The 19601-nt window shown below is 42.5% G+C and overlaps 2 protein-coding genes across 2 annotated transcripts in view; one reads left to right on the plus strand and one right to left on the minus strand.

Moving 5' to 3' along the window:
- Positions 1 to 11350, plus strand: part of LOC104295734 (plasminogen-like) — a 28167-nt gene extending 16817 nt beyond the window's left edge. The window contains exons 11-19 of the mRNA XM_009895513.1: positions 352 to 518; positions 1421 to 1569; positions 3009 to 3102; positions 4619 to 4739; positions 5461 to 5535; positions 5904 to 6044; positions 7756 to 7862; positions 8741 to 8886; positions 10771 to 11350. Coding sequence (XP_009893815.1) covers positions 352 to 518; positions 1421 to 1569; positions 3009 to 3102; positions 4619 to 4739; positions 5461 to 5535; positions 5904 to 6044; positions 7756 to 7862; positions 8741 to 8886; positions 10771 to 10932 — 1162 coding nt within the window. The 3' untranslated portion in view covers positions 10933 to 11350. The remainder of the gene's footprint in view (positions 1 to 351; positions 519 to 1420; positions 1570 to 3008; positions 3103 to 4618; positions 4740 to 5460; positions 5536 to 5903; positions 6045 to 7755; positions 7863 to 8740; positions 8887 to 10770) is intronic.
- Positions 11351 to 15884: 4534 nt separating this feature from the next.
- The window catches only part of SLC22A3 (solute carrier family 22 (organic cation transporter), member 3), a 30979-nt gene continuing 27262 nt past the window's right edge, over positions 15885 to 19601 (minus strand). The window contains exons 8-11 of the mRNA XM_009895514.1: positions 18552 to 18660; positions 18196 to 18308; positions 16715 to 16814; positions 15885 to 15942 (exon numbers count right to left, since the gene is read on the minus strand). Coding sequence (XP_009893816.1) covers positions 15885 to 15942; positions 16715 to 16814; positions 18196 to 18308; positions 18552 to 18660 — 380 coding nt within the window. The remainder of the gene's footprint in view (positions 15943 to 16714; positions 16815 to 18195; positions 18309 to 18551; positions 18661 to 19601) is intronic.

Consider the following 19601-nt stretch of genomic DNA (forward strand, 5'->3'; position numbering starts at 1 on the left):
TACTATTTATTTATTTATTCTATTGTAAAAAACTATTTCTTCTTAAAAGCTATTAATGTATGTGAAAAAGTAAAAATAATTATACCTTTAATATACATATGTGCATTTAGTCATTTAGATTTGTAAACAGTATTCTACTATAAGTGTTAATCAGTGAATAAGTATTCAGCACATTTAAATATTCTGTATATGTTTCTTGATTTCTTTGTGCTGGAAAAGGATTTCTGTCACACACTCTACATGATAAATGATATAGGCTAACTCTGTCACAGACCTGCTTTCTAAGATGTTCTTTCAAGTTCTCCTCAGAGCAGTGGCATGGATGGGAATATAATGTGCTTACATTTGTAGGGACCTGAAGCAGAATTATTGCAGAAACCCAGATGCCGATAGCCGCCCATGGTGCTACACCACTGATCCCAGTGTGAGATGGGAGTATTGTAACCTGAAGAGGTGTGATGACCATGCACCAGTGACTTTACCAAAACCTCCTCAGACAACACAGGAACCAAATCCTGGTAAGAATACTGTCCGCTTTCCCAGAAATGCTCATAACCAGCAAGCTGTTTTTAATGGAAACGTCATCAAGAATTTAATGAGGATGAAATACAGAAAACCCTAGATAATTACAAAATTTAATATAATACTGTATCGACCTCTTCATTTTCTGAACTGCCTTGTAGAATTTTATAGCAGGGTTTCTGTATTTGATTTTCGATTAATATTGCATCTTTTATCTACTACATCTGGCAATATTGGAAACACAAGGAAACAGATGGCTAGTAGCCTCCGCACTGCTGTGGAAGGGCTACTAGCAATGACAGCAAATATAGAGGTGATGGCATTTTGCTGGCAACTGTTCCAAAAAAGTCTTTTCCTGTGCTGTGCACTCACATTTCCAGGGCACTGTTTCCCACCAGAGGACAGCTGACTTTTTTATTCAGTTCAGATGCCATTTTGTTACGCAGTAGATGGTTAGAGTGCTGCAGCTTTCATTTTTTTGCCATGACATATTTTTCTGGTTAGAAGGCTAATAATTTTGGCTGAACATGTATTACTGCTTTTTACCTACTGTAAAATGTGGCATTGGACAGACAGCCATGTCTGTAAGGAAGAGACTTCATGAGTGCATTGTCATTGTGGTCCAGGCTTCTGGACTCATGAGGGATCAACTGAATCTAAGCTTATTTGATTTATGACTTTCATGATCACGAAGAAAAGAAAATACTAGGAAATTAAAATGTGATTGTTAGCCATAACTGATGCTATGTTTTCCTTCTTCCCTTGTATACATATTATGTAGGACATGTGAGTCCTAGTAGTATTTCCTCAAATTTATTTCTGCTTCACCACCATCAAGTATGGATGTGGCCCAATAGTTCATAGCTAACAATCATTTCCTTTTCCTCTTTCTTAACAGATTGCATTAACGGTAACGGTAAAGATTATCGTGGCACAGTAGCAAAAACTGCAAGGGGCAGGACTTGTCAAGAGTGGAGTTCTCAGAAGCCTCATAGCCACGACTATTTCACTCCCTTGACTCATCCAGGAGCAGGCCTGGACAAAAATGTAAGCAGCTGTTCATTTAATACTTGCTATCCTTGAGCTTTGTCTGTCTTCTTCACGGTCCCTCAGCAAGCATTTCGTGCCAGGTCTTTGTAAATTAATTTATTTTCCTCAGTTCAATTCAAGAACCTGATCATGCTAATTCTTGACATGAGTAGTCTGTACTTCTGTGGGACACACAGATGCCCGGAAGCTCTGTTGAATGCTTCCGCAGCACAGCCAAGGGTCTTCAGATGGGAATTTGCTTCTCCTGACTGCTGAGGACTAACTGGAGTTGCTCTGTGGGCATCATCTCTGCCAGAAAGATCAGCTGGGGTCATAGGTTTCAGTAGTAACAGTAATGGCTGAGATGGTGAGGGATCCAATGTTCAGTGCAAGGTCTTTGAGACATATAGCTGATGGATTGCCATCCTCTACTAATTCCCCCTCCGGCCGCAGCCCGTCGTACAAGGATATACATGCATCTGACCCATCCTCTAAGTCATTCTCCATCTCTGACCTTCATCTCCCTAGTCCTAACACATGTACTTATTACTAGTTCTCTAGACTTGCAGTATCCCATATACAATACTTGCCTGGTTTGTGACCAGTATAAAGAGGTTGTTTGATGTTGCCAGCTTGAACTATTTTTTTTTCTCCAGGTACATGATTTTAGAGTTTGCTTTAGCCAATCCTCTGATGGCATCACATACCCTGTATTGAATTCCAGCTCAGATTTGGGAAACTCCCTCCGAAAAGCTACCTGCCGTAACCTTCTTGCATTTGGCAGGGACTCCTGAGGAACAGAAGCAAATATTTTCTCCTCTTTCCTAAGACATGAGATGTATTTCAGAGTAACGAAGGGAACTAGAAAAATATATCTAGTAGTGTGCAGCTGTGTAGAGGTGTCTGTTCTGAGCAGAGATCAGTCAGCATTGCCAGTAAGACCTAGAGACTGATGCAGCTAACCAGGCTCCCTATGTCAAGGTGGACACTGAACCACTGCCTGTGGGACTCATAGGCATCACCAAGTTGTGCAAGAGCAGCTTACAGAATACCCACTCGCCCTGGAGTCATGCAACTAGAGTGGGTGTGAAAAGACCTCAGGGATGACCCTAATGCTCCTACTAACTGCAGTAGAAGCAGGAGTAGACAGTTTAGTGCTTTATAAAATCCCATCCTAGGTCAAGATCTACTTTTTGAGAGCTCAGAGGTCCAAGCTTCCACTAGAGAAGCTTACTGGCTGAAGACAGTTGAAGAGGTTTCATTTTTATTATCTTTTTCTAAACTCACAGAGCAAATAGAAGAGTGAAACAAGTTTTGACAAAAGGAACTGGAAATCACTTACCAGTAAGGAAGTAAAAAAATACTTCCCAAATTTAATTTGATCTGATTTTGAAACATGCATTGGTAGTTTTTTTTGTCCCCTGGTTAATAGCTGGTGTCTTTATTGTTTGTTACAGTATTGCAGGAATCCTGATGGAGATGTGAATGGACCCTGGTGCTATACAACAGACCCAAGAAAAGCATGGGAGTACTGTGACATTCCCAAGTGCCGTAATTATTCCTTTAAAGACTAGTGTCTCCCTTTCCTGTAACCTTTTATGACAACTGGAGGACATTCAGTGATTAATTGGAAAGACTGATCTAAGACAGTGCAATAGTTTTAGATTGGAAATCAAGTCTGTGGGGAAGTGATACTCAAAAGCTGTGTCTGAAGTCTTAAGAACGGTGCTTATTCATTGGAAGCCCCAAACCCAGCACAGGATGTACCTGGAGCCTACTGAAGCTCACGGGGTTTTTGCCATGGATTTCAAAATAAGGCTATTCCTGCAGAAATTTCCCCAGCTCCTGCCTGGTCACCTGGCATAACTGTGTGTGTGCTCAGGCTGAAGAGGGGATGGTCTTACCCCAGCAAAATTTTTGCGCTCCCTGCTCATGTGGCTCTGGTTCTGTCCTGGATGTAAAACAGATTTTCCCTTATCTGATATTGTACCATATCAGACATCTGGAAAGTGAATCTGGCCCTAAACGTTTAACCAAACTCCCTTGTCTTTGTTACCAGTAATCAAGCCATTCAGTACTCTGAATGAGGTGGTGCAACAGAGTGTACAATGATAAAGTTTTAAAACGTTTTGGTTTCAAGTCCTTTCATGTCCATCAACAACAAAAGCTACTCCGGGAAGAGAGGTAGTTCCCATTCAAAAGAAGGGTGACCTTCTTGCTTCTCTATCCTCTCAGCTGTGAGCAGCAGAAAAACGTGCTCTGATCAAAATCCTAAAAAGTAACAAGAAAGATGTTTTATAACATGCACATACTGTAACTGTAAAAATACTACTACATTGAAAGTGTTGGGCTGGAGATCTTAGAAGGAAAAATGGCATATTCACATGGTCATTGCATTCATTTTGAAGATCCAATTTATTTTTAAATCTGTTTGTTTCAGTTGTTCAGCTAAAGAACAGAGAAGACGTGGCTTTTGCCTTTAATGTTATTAATTAGTTCTTTTTGTTAACAACAAATTCTAAATTCTGTGTTGATAAGAGTCAGTTTCCCATGCGTAAATAAGAGCTACACTCTTTTAATAACTTAGAGACGTCTGAAGTGCCACAAGATCCTGAGACGAGTGGACAAAATTTTGTTCCACAGAGACAGTGATTGAATTTCATGTGCTGTACCACCAAGATTAGTTTGAAAACAGCTGCCAGTGCAGCTTTTGCATTGCTGGCATCTGTAAGTGTACTTTTAAAGATGTTGTGACAATTTATTTCTCCTTTCTCTCTCTTTCCTTCTCCTTCCCCTTCTGCTTTTTCCTATCTGACTGTAGATCTATTTATATGTAATTTGCTGACCACTGAGAAGTGTATGTGAAAAAAATGTGCCAGCCATTTTTAATTGTTCCAGATGAAGGTAACCTAACAAAATATAGGTGGTGCATGTATACCATAATTTCTTGCAGAAAATCAAAAGCTGAAGTGATAAATGAAACCTTCTAGTTTTATGAGTGCAGAGTGGATGTATAGCAAATATGCTAAAGTTCCTTATAGTGATTTTTTTTTTTCTTATTTTGTAGCTCCTGCTCAGTATGAGTGTGGAAAATCCAAGTTCAGACCAAAGTTGTGTGCTCAAAGGATTGTTGCTGGGTGTATTTCACATCCACACTCCTGGCCCTGGCAAATCAGTCTCCGGACAAGGTATGACCATTCCCCTTTACATTAGACTTTACATTCAAGAAACCTTTGCCTCTCACAGGATGTTACAATATGTGATTGCAGCATTCTAAACTTAATTTTAATTTAAAAATGGCTCAAGGCTATACATTATGTGTGCTAGTCTTAAAGAAGGTCATTTAGACAACCAAGAATGCTCTGTTTTGTGATAAATACCTATACCAATACAACCACTAATTTCAAAAACACTTTCACTAAACGGCAGAATGACTTTAAATCCATCAGTATGTCCTAGGTAGAATCAGTATCCTATGAGTAGAAGCAACAGTTTGAAGTATGGCTAGCACAGATCTTGATCAGTCCTTCCATATAAGCATTTGATCCTAGTGGCAAAGTTATTAGCAAAAAAGGCCAGTTGCAGAGCTTTCTGACTGTGATCGGAGCTAGATAAAAGCCAGAATCTCTAAAACCGCACATATGGTTTTCCAGTAATAGAAATACTGGTTAAGAACAAAGATCTCAGTGCTTTCATACAAGGCCTTATAAAAACGTCCATATAACACTACCATCATTGTAAGAACTACTTTTCAAGGAAAGTAAAATATTGGTTCTTCATTAAAATGTGGAGTAATGTTTTTAGTTTGTAAAGGCGTACATGTTAGAAAGATTACCTGATGAACTGCTGTAGAATTGACTGCCCCACCTTAAACCAATGCCCTTTTCAAGCCTTTCTGCTCTATTACAGTTTTGGCCTGCATTTCTGTGGGGGAACTCTGATAGACCCCCAGTGGGTTCTTACTGCCGCTCACTGCTTAGAAAAGTAAGTATCTGTTATATCCTGCACCAGCATTTTCTTACACTAGATAGATAGAAAATCAGAGAAGAAACGAAATGGACCCAATAACCAACCTGAGCTGTTTCTCAACTCAGCTTGCAAACAGTTGAGAATCGAGTCAAGTCTATTCATCATTCATTAAAGAAGAGATTTGACTGAAGAAACAGAGTGACGGTGATGTTTTCTGCCAAATTGATTTCATGTGCCATAATAAAGGATTAAGAAATTAACTTTACATCAAAGCTGGCCTTATTTTGCTGGCTTTGACAGAACAAGGTGCCCAATAAAATCATAAGTGGTCTAGGTCCTGGGTGTGTGTTCGTCAGCTCACCATGTGCAATCATTTCCAACAGGTTCTCACGGCCATCTGCATATAAAGTGTACCTTGGATTACACAGAGAAAGAGCATTAGAGGCATCAGTGCAAAAACGAGATGTTGAGAAATTGTTCAGGGAGCCACACAGGGTGGACATCGCTCTGTTAAAACTGAGCAGGTACCCTTTCATCTGAAGCATTCCTTCAGTCTTATGGGACAAGTTTGTTTCATCTGTATTTTAACTAAATAGTGGTTGACAGTGTTATAGAAATGTGGGTTTCTATACACACGCTGTTCAATCAACAATTTAAGACCCTCTCTTTCTTCCCTTTCTGCAGAAGCTCCAGTGGAAACCAAGGTGATTCAGCTGCAGGGCTTCAGAAAGGGAAAGGGCTGTCTTGGGAGGGGAGAAGGGCTAGGGACAGTGACCCAGGCTGGCAATGCACTGGGTGACAGCTGCTAGCAGGTGAGGCAGTGGCAGCAGAATAGGAGGAGGTAATGACAAGAGGAGTTTTCACTCTGTCTTTTCCTATCCCCTTCTACCTTGATAAGGTAATGAGGATTGAAAGCTGCAATATAAGCATGATGTCACCCCATACCATTTCCGTTCTGTGTTGGGGAGATTTCTTCTCCCAGCAGGTCTGTCCAGTGTGCAGGCAAACAGTATGCATGTTTGATGCAATACCCAGTATGGCCCTTCTTGCATCTGTTTCCATTCATCCGAAACGCTCAGCGAGGCACTGTGCAATCAAAAGGAATACATCCATACAGCTGTAAGCAGATGTGAACAAATGGTGCTTGTGCTTTCATTTCTGTGGCCGCAATGCTGGTCCAAAACAGACACAGGATGTCCCGGTTTCAGATGGGATTGTGTTATTTTTCTTCCTAGTAGCTGCTGTGTTTTGGATTTAGTATGAGAATGATGTTGATAACACACAGTGGTTTAGTTGTTGCTAAGTAATGTTTCTAGTAAGTCAAGGACTTTTTCAGCTTCTCATAGAAGCTGAGAGGGAGCACAGACAGGACAAGCTGGCCAAAGGAATATTCCATACCATAGATGCTCAGTATATACGCGGGGGTTGGCCAGGGGGCAGGGATCCATGATCCCTGCTCAGGACAGGCTGGGCAACTGGTCATCAGGTGATGAGAGCAACTTGTGTTGTATCACTTTATTTTGTACATTCTTTTACCATTATTATTATTAGTAGTAGTAGTATTTTCTTATTATCTTCCATTACTGTTCTACTAACTTGTCTTTATCTCAACCCACAAGGGTGGTTTTTTTCCCTCTTTTTTCTCCCTCTTCTCCCTACCCTACTGGGGTGGGGGTGGGAGGAGTGAGCAAATGGCTGCATGGTCATAGTTGCCGGCTGGGGTCAAACCACGACACAGGGTCAGCACAATTAATGTGGCTTCTTAGTTGAGCCTAGTCTTAGCTGCACCCAAAGGCAAGTCAGACTGACTGTGGTTCTGCTATGTGCTAAGAGTCCAGTTTGAAAGTGATTTATAAATAGTCATACTGGATGCAGAGCGAGCTAACACCTATGTGTTAAATGCCGCTGATTCATACCCCTATGTAGCTTTGTAAATAGGTCTTGTTGGCTATGCATTAGCCTAAGTCAAAATATTATCCTGGATTTACGTTAGTAATTCTAGAATCAAAGGCCTCTAACTATTCTCCATTTCAGATCTTTCCTTTTGTGTATCACATTCTGAGGATTAGAGCCTAAAACAAAGCAGTTTTGCACATCAGAAAAACTCCTTACCTGAAGCTCAGGATTTCAAAGACAAAAGACTGACTAGATATAAAATCTTTTTAGAAACCTGAAGGTGGTATCAGGGATAAATGTGCTAATAATTGTTCCTGAACTCTTGTTTGTTTCTTTCAGCCCAGCAATCATCAATAATCATGTGATCCCGGTTTGTTTGCCAAAAGAAAATGCTGTGTTAGGAGGAAGAGAGGAGTGCTATGTGACAGGCTGGGGAGATACAAAAGGTGAGACAGTGTTAACACATATGAAAGCTCTGTGTTTGGAGACTGGTATATACTTGTATCCATAGTGTATCCTCTTTGTGCCAAAAACACCCCACACAAGCTTGTGTGCATACCGATTTCATCCAAATTCATCAGGTACTGCCATTCTTTCCCCTGTCTCCCTCTGATTTAGATTCTCCTAAATCACCCAGAGCCATGTATACTGACCCCCCCAAACCAGTACCAAAAGAGGAGAATCAGACCAAAAGAGCTCCTAAGTCTTATCTCTCAGTCCACTCTGTTTTTCCTCAAAGTGGGCTTTTACATAGTCAGAAGGAAAATTTTTTATAGATTTAGGTTATTTCTTAACAACATGAAGGTGAGTTTGCCCATTCTGTTGAATGATTTTTTTCTCCCAACCAGCCTGGTTCAGTCTCACACAAATAAAAAAGTAACTGTCATTTTCGAAAGCTCCCACTCTGTCCTGGTTGAGAAGGGCAGCAGTACCTTCTCTGCCTCCTTGCTTCTGCCTGTCCTGCCATTTTCAACTGTTTGTTTCCTACTTCCTTTCTTCCACAGAGAAGAAAACTCAGATACAGAGAAATAAAATGGCTTGGGAATGACTCCCACAAATATCAGTGGGTACTGGGTCCCTATGGATATACTGTGGGAGCAGGAAGGTCAATCAGTGCAGCATGGACTTTGATGGGTGGTAGAGTGTGATAAGTGCCATGATAACACTTACTGGGTTTGGTATCACTTCGTATTATGCATGGAAAGTATATGCATAGCACATAAACACTATGCTTATTTTACTGCTTATCCATATCTCCATGTTTGTTTTGTGAAGATGTTCATTTAACTTTGTCATTTATTGTGTTTTGGTTTTATTTGCAAAGGAACTGGTGGTGATGGCTACTTAAAGGAAACTGGTTTCCCTGTAATCGAGAATAAAATATGCAACCGCCCTGAATTTTTGAATGGTAGAGTCAAAAAACACGAGCTCTGTGCTGGGAATATTCATGGTGGCACAGATAGCTGCCAGGTAAGAAATTCTGAGCATCTGAGTTGGTTGTAAGCCCATTCAAATGGAATAGTGCTTTGCTTTCTGGGTTTTAGAGGCTCAGAATTAGCCTTGGGATGTTGCCACACCATGAGGCATACAAGCTGAAAAAATGCACATGGATTCTGCTCTTCCCTTGCTCCTTGTCTGCTGCTAGGAAGTGGGGCAGGTAATTTTTCGGGTAAGGTTGAACTACCGAGCACACGGTAACACCCGGCTGCCCAAGCCAGATGTATGGAAGACAACTTAGAATGACTAACGGTCTGATTTTTATTCCCAGACCACTTTGCTTGCCTTGGCCAGACTAGCTCCAATGCCAAGCTAGCTTAGTTAACAACTTGAGACATCTCAGTTAGCAGTTGAGGAACAATGCAATGGAGCGTGCCGTGCAGGCATACCAAGGGCCAAAGGAACTACTAATTTCCAAGTTTTGGTGCCAGTGCCTGCGAAAATCACACAGAGTGAGGCAAAACGCAGGCTGGACTTCCCATTTGCTGAAAAGGAAGAATGTGGTTGGCAACAGCTCATCTCACAAGTGTGGTATGAAGGTGTTCTCCAGAAGTCTAGATTTTGAAATTGAGTTCTTCAGTTTCTTTAAATAGATGATAGGGCTTAGAAAAGCTTAATGTGGAAGCTCTGTGGAAGGGGACCTGGTGGACAACGGGATGACCACGAGCCAGAAATGTGCCCTTGTGGCCAAGAAGGCCAATGGCATCCTGGGGTGCATCAAGAAGAGTGTGGCCAGCAAGTCGAGGGAGACCATCCTCCCCCTCTACTCTGCCCTGGTGAGGCTGCAGCTGGAGTACTGCGTCCAGTTCTGGGCTCCTCGGTTCAAGAAGGACAGGGAACTGCTGGAGAGGGTCCAGCAAAGGGCTACAAAGATGATTAGGAGATTGGAGCATCTTTCTTATGAGGAAAGGCTGAGGGACATGGGTCTTTTCAGTCTAGACAAAAGAAGACTGAGGGGGGATCTTATTAATGCTTATAAATACTTAAAGGGAAGGTGCCAGGGGGATGGGAACAGTCTTTTTTCAGTGGTGCCCAGTGATAGGACAAGAGGTAACAGGCACAAACTTGAACATAGAAAGTTCCATCTAAACATGAGGAGGAACTTCTTTCCTTTGCGGGTGGCAGAGCACTGGAACAGGCTGCCTGGAGAGGTGGTGGAGTCTCCAACACTGGAGACACTCAAAACCTACCTGGATGCCGTCCTGTGCAACCTGCTGTAGGTAACCCTGCTCTGGCAGGGGGGGGTTGGACTAGATGATCTCCAGAGGTCCCTTCCAACCCTGATGATTCTGTGATTCTGTGATACTGAATCAAGATGAAAACTTTCCTCCTTGAAAAGCTAGAGATGAGTCTGTAAAGAAGTGTGAAAACAACAGGGTGCTTGCTGCAGCCGGCAGGTCAAGGTCAATACCAACACCGGGCAGCTGCCCTGTGCACAATCACTGTGAATGGCAAGCAGGCCATTGAGGGGGGTGCACTCATATTTTAAGACACATGGCTTGAATGCATGCATTCACTTGGTTTTGGATCATCAAGTAACAACAGGAAGGCATGAAGACCTCAGAAAAGAGACTGAGGGAGGAAGCGCATTTTAAGTTACTAAGGGCAGTCAGATTCCTCCTCACCAAATTCCCTTACTTCAAAAATAAATGTAATACCTGGGTGATGGGAACAGATGACTTTACAAAAGTGTTCAACAACATGCATAGAGAACTCTTCTCTGGCTAGAGCTCCAGATATATCTTTGCGCGGCCCTCACAAATGAGAGGTACTTCTGTTTCTGTGCCTCCTATGAGAAGGCCACTCTTGCACGTGGGTTTGTCTGTGAAGGAATCATCCTGTTCTTTCTCTGTTTAGGGGGACAGTGGAGGACCTCTAGTCTGTCTGGACCAAGATAAATTTGTCCAACATGGAGTGACCTCTTGGGGCCTTGGCTGTGCCCAACCCATGAAACCTGGTGTTTACGTTCGAGTTTCCAATTACATTCCTTGGATTAGGAGTATAATGGAAAACAACTGAACCTCAGTATGGACTGTCCTCTCCTGGAAAGCAGTATGCACGTTAGAAACACAAGATTCCAAGTGCAATATTAAAGCTACGATCATTCATAAGAAAGTAAAATAAATATGATCATCCATTTTAAATTGCTATAAATTAACAGTTATTGCCAAGAAACCCAACTGACGATGTGTTACCCTCTGTCTATATGTTCTATGGCTTGCTATGTTTGACAATAGACTTACCCACTTCTGAAATACGTGTCAAAAATCCCAACCTCAACTGTAACTGGACATCTGCATTTCAATCTTATATTAGATTCTACAGTGACTTTTTCTTCAAAGGTTGACTTTCCCAAGATGTTGTGCTTCCAAAAAATGAAGAGAGGCGAATACTTGTCATTTTCTATTAGTTGTCTAAGCCTCTTACCAATTTAATGACACAAACTGAAGAAGTTGTTCCCTGTATATGTCTCATAGGCTGTGAAGTTTTATTAGATATATCCAATAGCATTAAATACACAGGATGGGGGAAAAAAAAAAAGCAAAGACATTTAGTTTGTATTTTCATATTTTTAATTGACATGGAAATCTGTGTGTCAGCAAAAGTACAAATGTTGCATCAAAGATATAAAACAGTGAATAAAAAATAGCCTCACCCTAAAGTTAGTCCATAGTGAAGACAGAAAAATAACTGTCAATCATTATAGCAAGTAATGACAATGCATTTAATGTATTATAAAATTTTCCTGGCCATAGTACCCACCTGTTTCACTGTATAACTTTCATTATGTAACTGTTACACATACATTTTTCGTCTCCAGAAGAAAATGATGTACACAAGCCTGCGGTTATAGGAAGTGAAAGCTTAGACCTTTAGAAATGCTTTCCAGGGAAAGCTTAGCTCACGCTTGCCAAAGTTAAGCACTTGCTAACTCTGAGCACCTGCGTCCACACTGAACCCCTTGCATATCGGCCCAGGAGCAGCCCAGAGGCGCCTGGGGACCCCCGGCTCTGCACAGCGTCCTCTCTGCCTCCCCAGTGTGTGCCGAGTCTACTCCAGGTAACACAGCTGCTTACTGGGCTGAGATTTGTCTAGCCCACTTTCTGCAGTGCAGAGGTCCACTCCCAAGCATGCCAAGCTGCGTGTCATTTAGTTTAGACTGTCTTTTTAATTTTTGTACGCATGTACATACAAAAGGGATGAGATGCATCGAGGAGTTCTTTTTTTTTCTCCCATAGACTTAGAGGGAGATGGAACTATAAAACAAAGTTAGGTTGCAGGGTGATTTTTAAGGCTTCTACACCTGGAGCCTGACTCTGGGAGAAGCAATGATCTCAGGGCATTGCCTTCCTGAGCAGGAGCAGCTCTTATAAAGCATTCCCCACCCACCTCTCTGGTTGGAGGGATTCACTGGGCACAAATACCCTTCTGCATATTTTCTGTATCTGTTAATTTGGATCATTAAGTCAGCCAAGAAATCTGCATATTACTTCCCTAACAACAGATATTCTGTGTTGCAGCTTGGTTTTTGATTTGTGAAGCTCTTCAAATGTGAACTTTTGCAGGCATGGTTAATACCTGGCTTGTAGGCAGACAAACCCACCTCTGTTGTCCTTTGCAAAGCCACCAGGAATGTCTAGATGTAAAACCTGAGCAGCTACAGAAGTCCCACCTCACAACCTCTTAAAGCATGTAAATTGTGATCTTTTCCTTCTGCAAGAGTGTCAATGGCATTAAAAATTGCCACTTACCACTATCCACTCACACAGACTATATGAAATAACAAGGCAAATTTGGTGGCAGCGGCACATTTGGAGAAAATAGCACATTCACTTGTTTGTTGGTCTGGGGAATGTCTTTGCAGGCAGGCAGAACGCAGCTCCTGGGTCACTGTGGTCATGATGAACATGCCTCTTTGGCAGCAGTGAGGTGATCCTTTGTCTGCTATGCACATCACATCTTTCACTGAGCCTCTGAAGTATAACACATGTGGGACAACTAAAGCTGGCGGTGTTTGGTCCCTCCTGAAGAGGTGCCTCTCACTGAGGTGGGTCACAACAGCCCTTTTAGTGACAACCCATGTAGTTTAAGAGAACTCTGCTCTGCTGCCTGAGAAGTTTGTAGGACTTTCCCATAAGGCTCAATGTATTAAGCAGTTCAAGGCACATAACAATTTATAATAACTCTTTTTAAACAAGCCACCTGTCCAATGGTCTGCATGACCCCGGCTGGTTTCCCCCAGGGTCCTCGCTCGCTGAAGCTCTCCCTCTGTTTCCACCACCTCATCTGTCCTCTCTCACCCACAACAGTGCAACCCCACAGTCATCAAACCGCTGGTCGTACAACAGGTTACTGCCCACTTCAGAACCTTCATGAAGCAACCCAAACTCTCCCAGAGACAGGAGGATTTCCTGCCTTACAAAATCCCTGTGTTAGGGGTAAGAGTTAGCACAGGAGCCATCATCAAATACAAACTCTACCTGAAGTTGTTAAGTACTGCTATATTAGAAGTCAGAAAATATACACAGGCTTTTTCCTGCTGTCCTTTACATAATGAATTTTTAGAAAATAAATACATCCAAACTTCTGACACTGCTCCTAGCCATTTTACATGCTGAAATATTTCACTTATATTCTCTTCTGAGCAACATACGATGTTATGCAAAACAAAGAATAGTCTGAAAGGCCAGAAACAAGCCGTCATGTCTCTCACTTCTCAGCACCTTTTAGTTGTCCACAAACAGCAGCAGCTGGCAAATAATATTGACATTTCTTTGCCAAGCCATAGCTTAGACAAAATCCACAGTCCTCAGACTGCTGTGGTGTTTAAGAAACCGATTTAAAAGCTTAAAATTCACAAAGAAGAAACATTAGAAGGAAGCGGGAGGCTCAGTTCATAGAGCATCGCACCTGATTGCCTCACCCTGGCTCTCGGAGGGCCGTGCCAGCAGTGCAGGCTGAGCGGGTGCGAGGAAGGCAGGGCTGAGCTCTGCAGCCAGGCACTCGTGCTCCCACTCTGCGCTGAGACACGGCACCCAGCCAGTGCAAGCCCACAGCTTCCAGTTCAGGGCTGGTCCCTGCCAGCCAGCCCCAGGGAGTTTATAGCTATCTGCAGAAGACTGAGTTGGTATAGGAGGAGTTTTCTCCCTGCAGCAGTAGCTCCAGTTTTGGGTTGTCTTCTAGATATGACCAATTAGGTGGATATATTATGAGAAGCTCATTTAGCTTCATATCTTTCAATCATTACTAACTTTTGCTACACATCCCATTGACCTTTAACTATTCCTCAGAGGAAGTTAGAAACAGCCTTGAAAGACAGCCCTTTATCTCTAACTGCTCAAAGTATGCAAACATTACACTGAGATTACTAGTAAAGGTCCTGCTTTCCTCTGGCAGTGTTGGTGGCATGGGCAATTGCCAGGAAAAGGCAGGGAGAGTCGGGAACTATTGAAATGTACAGTATACTCCTCACTAGGAAATCCCCCTGTGCGGGCACCTGCCTATACATGCTTTAAAGATGGCAAAACTGGAGCAGTAGTCATTTGGCTGCACCAACTGTAATGTTAGCACTACTCATGAAAGTATGAACCTTCAAAACTCAGTCCTATATTTGCTTTTGCCAAATATGTTATTTTCTGAGCTAATAAGACCATTACAAGAGCTCATTGGCTTTCTTTTGTTTATTTAATTCTCTTTTGGTAACGGGATACCTTTTGAATACCACCTCTTCGGAAGTCCTTCACTGTAAGGAGTGTATCGTTTACCTGTCAGTGGCCAGGACCCAATGCTTGATGAAGGTCATAGAGCTGAAAGGGAAGCCAGGCTGTCCCTGCTACCTGCCTGCAGAGCCACAGGTTCAATCTCTTCTGCTACATGTCAGCTTGAAACAACCAGGATCAGTTAAGACTCCCCTCCATAAGCAAAGCTCTTGTCTCATCCCTGCACGTCTTCCCAAGACAGCTTAACATTCCTGTCAACAGCCCAAAAAATTTATGCCCAAGAAAGAAAGATGACAAATAATAATAATGGATAGAAGACAGAAATTGGGGGTCATCTTGGCAGTGGTCAGGGGAAGAGAATTTTGTTTGTAGCCATGGAGAGAGCACGTTTTAGAAGATCAGCTCTTGAAAGAGAGGGTTTGAAAAGCACCCGATAGGGGAGAGCAGATAGAAGCTCTTCCCTCAGGAGACATGGGGGGGGGGAGGTCCCTGGCCAGGGGACAGGACAATGGGGTGGCACATGAACCCCAGCTGGGTCTGGGGGGAGATGCTGATGGGCAGCAGAATGATCTGACCTACAGAGCTAATGCTGTGTAGGATGTGACACCTACATAAAGCCCTGGGAAGCAGAGAAGGAGGACTGCTGACACATTTCAGAAAGCCCTCAAACAAGGAGGGAAGCAGGGCTTTTGTGGCAGAGCCTCCCTGGGGGAGAGGAGCAGACCAGGGAGAGGGTCTCCTGAAGCATGCCTCTCTGACCAGAGAAAGGATTGCCCTGATCAGCATCCTCATTCCCAACTCATCAGATGTTCTGTTTGTCCAGATTCTCCAGGGACAAAGGAGAACTCGTTGAAACACTCGTCCTCTCTTCCCCAAAGTCATCCAAATCTTAAACAAGCAGCACCGTTTTCAACCCTCCACACCCAAATGTGTATGCTAACAATAGAAATAAAGAGATATATAAAGAAATAAATAAGAGCTCACTGAGCTGGATAATGCATCTTTTTTAAGCTGTTCTGTTCTCTACCAAGAACCACAGAGTGCTCCCTTCCTGCAAACAACATACTCAGAAAAAATGAATTTATTCCATATTTATAGAAGAATACACCGCTTGTTTTAAATGTCCTTATGCCTAGAAAAGGAACACGGAGTTTAATCCATACTCTGCAGCAAATTTTGAAGCAGTGGCAGGTGGAGAACAAATTCCCAGTATGGGAACACGATTCTTTGCTCAGTGCTGTCCTTTGAAGGTCAAATATAAGAGTTGGTGTCCCGGTGTTTCCATTTCTTGACACATTTACCAAAATGACTGAAGAAACAAATGAGGAGAGGGGTATAAGGGTGAAAGAAATAGGAAAAGATCTACTCCAAGTTGTAGTCCAAGCTGCAATACTGAAACATTTACTTTCTGCATAGAAAAATCTCCTCTTTCTTTAGTTTGAGCATTGAAGTGGACAAAAGTTGTTGATGTAATATCCAAAGCCACTGTTTGAAACATTCATGTATAGCACTAACTCCTCAAGAAAGTTACTGCCAAGCAAGCCAAGGTGTAAATGCTTCCTGGAGGTCTGCAGTGCAGTGAAGAGTCTGGCTTGTCCTGTGCCAGGAGTGGGAAAGCTGTGCCTGTAACTCTTCAGCTGTAAACTCATCCTGTACGTGACTTTTCAATGACTTCACAAATTGTGGAAACGCTCCCATGATCAAGGGCCCTTCCTCACCACATGCTTTGATTGAGGTAATGGCTGATTTTCTTGAGCAGAGAGTTGCAGGTTATACCTTGCAGCATCTCTCTTGCACACCACTACTTTCTGCTTCTAGAGGTCCACAAAACAACTTTGTGTCTCTATGAAAAAAATACAGATTCTATCCCCATGCTTTTTTTTTTAACAACCTGCCTTAGTGCTATTGAAAAGTTCACATTCCTATTGAGGAAAATACCACCTGCTCATAACATCAACCTGACTGGGAAATTTACTTTGACACTTGAAAGAAAATCAATAATTTATGACAGCTGACAAGGTTGGAGGAGAACACCCTCAGGAAACCTCATCCAAGTAAACCTAAGAAAATGCATATCATACCTTGAAAGCTGCTCCACGTCCTCCACTGTCTCTGGTAAGGAGATCCCCTTTGTCTCTGGTAAAAGCAATACTAGGACCCCGCAGACAACTGCGAGAATACCTACAATGGACATTGAAAAAGCAATAAGAAAACTGTTACTTTTTGTATTTGGGGGGTTTATCCACTGAGGAAACTTTATTCGGATTAAGATTAAAGTGAGATTTTTAAAGTGCAACAGCTATTTCTGATTACTTACTCTTATCAAACACCTTTATGCTACATTAATTTAACTTATTACAAAAAAAACCTTGAGGGCTAGGGGTTGATTTGCAGGCCGAATTGCCCCAAAACGGAGCTCTTGGAGGTCAAAAACCTGAGATAAGTGCACATGGGCAAGTGCATACAAACTGCACTTGAACGAGGATGGTATATCTCACATAAGACAAATCTGCCTTTGTTCAGGGGACTCTATCACATAGATGCATCTGTGTTTCTTGAGACCACTGAGATTTTCCTGAAATACTCTCTTTGTTTATCCATGGCCAAAGTAGATCATGTGTTTCTGAATGAAAATTCATCCTTGGGAAAGAGCATTCAGACAGAAAGCCAATCTGAAATAGTTCATCAAGAATGGTTATTTTGGAATAATTTCCTGCACAGATATAATTCAAATAATGTCATAAGTCAAAAATAGAAAGGCTGAAGCAAAAAGTAAAATCCCTGACTGTTGCACAGTCCTCTCTGTTCCTCTCTGATTCTGTAGCTGTTTACTGAATTCTGCAGCAGCAGAATTTCAGAATTAGATGATGTGAACAGTAACACTATATACACCTATTCTTGGAATAATGGTAATTTTTTTAAAATATCTCTTGTCTTTCCATTTTTGTTTTCAAGCTAAAATTTTAATTAGCATCCATTTCCCTTCTTATTCTATCCTATCCCTTTTGCTTTTTTCCCAGTTACATGTACCTCCTGGAAGTCTGGTTTAGCCAGACTCCCGCTTTCTTGTTAGAAATAACTAATTATTTTTTTTTCCACAGAGTTAATACACAGGGCTCATTTTTTTCCAAAATGCAACTGCAGAAAAGAGTTTGACAGGAATAAGTTGTTATGGTTAATACAACATCCATAGACATTACTGTTTATACCAAAAAAACCAAAATTTTTTAAAGGCTATTACCCTCAGCTGTTGGGAGATTAACCTTATTTCTTTGTAATTGCAGAACTTAGATGCAAGGTTTCTCAGTCTTAAAGCACCTCACATAGTTTCTTTCATGTTCCTTCAGCCAAGTCACCCAAACAGACCTGAGCTTTTCCATCATGTCGTGAAATCATTCACATTTCACCCGTTTGCCATCCAGCTTCTTGCTCTAGGCATGAAGATTGAGAGGGGCTGGTTTAAGGGGGAGATGAGGCCACACACTACACTTTTGCTCCAAAAGAAAAGTTCTGTTAGAAGGAGGATGTTTAAACTGAAAGTACATTTTAAATCAAATCTTACTGAAAATAATTAGAGGTAGCTCCAACCAAATGGATGCTAATCGGTAAAGAAGGAATGGGGCTATGATCCCACCGAAGTCACACAAACTCGAGCACAGGGAAACACCAAAGTTTCTGCAAAAGAAAAATAGTGCCAGATATTTGAGAGGTGCTACCAAACAGATGAATCAGCAGTGTAAGGAGCAGAATGTAGACTCAGCTCCAAAATTATCTCGTCAGAATATACCATCCACGTTGAGCAGTGGCTATTCAGTTAGAAAACTCTGGAGAAAACCAAGTTTACTAAAAAGTGGTGAAACGGGGAATAAGGAAAAGCAGAGGGAAAGGTTGAAAGATTCCTGGGAGCTTTTGACGTACCTCAACGTCGTAGGGTACAGTTCAGTGTTCACAAGATAGACGATTTCAAAAGCCATCGTGATGGCCAGTCTTCCCAGTGTGGCAACTGTAGTTTTGAGCCATGGGATATCTGTTCATTCAAGAAGAAACCCAGGTGAAGCGTGCTTTGCTGTGCCAGCAGAGCATTTCTGAGAGCCCCAGGCGCTGTCAGCAGAAGCTACGTCACAGAAACACTGGATCAGTACAAATCAGACTGAAAAGCCACTGCTGTAGATATCAATCTATACAGGCATTTATTGCTTTCCAGCGTCGTGGGAGGCTGCTTTCAAGAATCAGAAATCCCTTCCAATCAATTGATTCAGGATTCTGATGGGGCATTACAGCACGGGTGGGGGAATGAATGTTACAACTTCCAGGACCACGTCCAAATTGTGCTCTCGAAAGGAGCATTTATTTATATAGGGATGTTTTGCTGTAAGGAACACCATTGAGTCACCTCCCAAAGCCTTCTGACCACAAAGAAGCTGCCTTTAAAGATGCATCTGCAGCAACAGTAAAATAATTCTCCCTAGAATAGGCCAACTACACTTCATAATTTGTCTAGCCATTGCACATTGGACATGCTCCTAATAATGCTACTCCTGGCCATCCTTGGTGCTTGTCTTTCTACCTGGCCCAAATGACCCAGGGGCTTTAGGCTGCCCCGGTGGCTCTGCCCAGCTCTCCCAGCTCTGCTCAAGCCCTGCTGCCCAGCCACTGCCCTGTACACATCAGCGAGGAGCCCTTATACATTGGCAGGGGGTGTGATGGTCACATCTGCACCGCAGAGCAGAGCCATCCTGTCTCGCAGTGCGCAACCCCTCAGCACTCCGACTGCCCTCTCTGGAGGGCCAGTGGCCTCTGGAGGAGCATCACAAGGAATGCAATAAACACTTCTGCAATGCTCTTGGGAGAGGACAGTCGCCTGTATGGTCTAACTGTGACCATGCAGACGGGGAAGTGAGTGAAACAACAAGCCTGAACCTGGCACAAAGGGGGCCTCTGCCACTGGAGACAGCTCTGGCATTGATT

The sequence above is a fragment of the Charadrius vociferus genome, unplaced genomic scaffold (assembly GCF_000708025.1).
Source record: "Charadrius vociferus isolate BGI_N301 unplaced genomic scaffold, ASM70802v2 scaffold142, whole genome shotgun sequence".
Lineage (NCBI taxonomy): Eukaryota > Metazoa > Chordata > Aves > Charadriiformes > Charadriidae > Charadrius > Charadrius vociferus.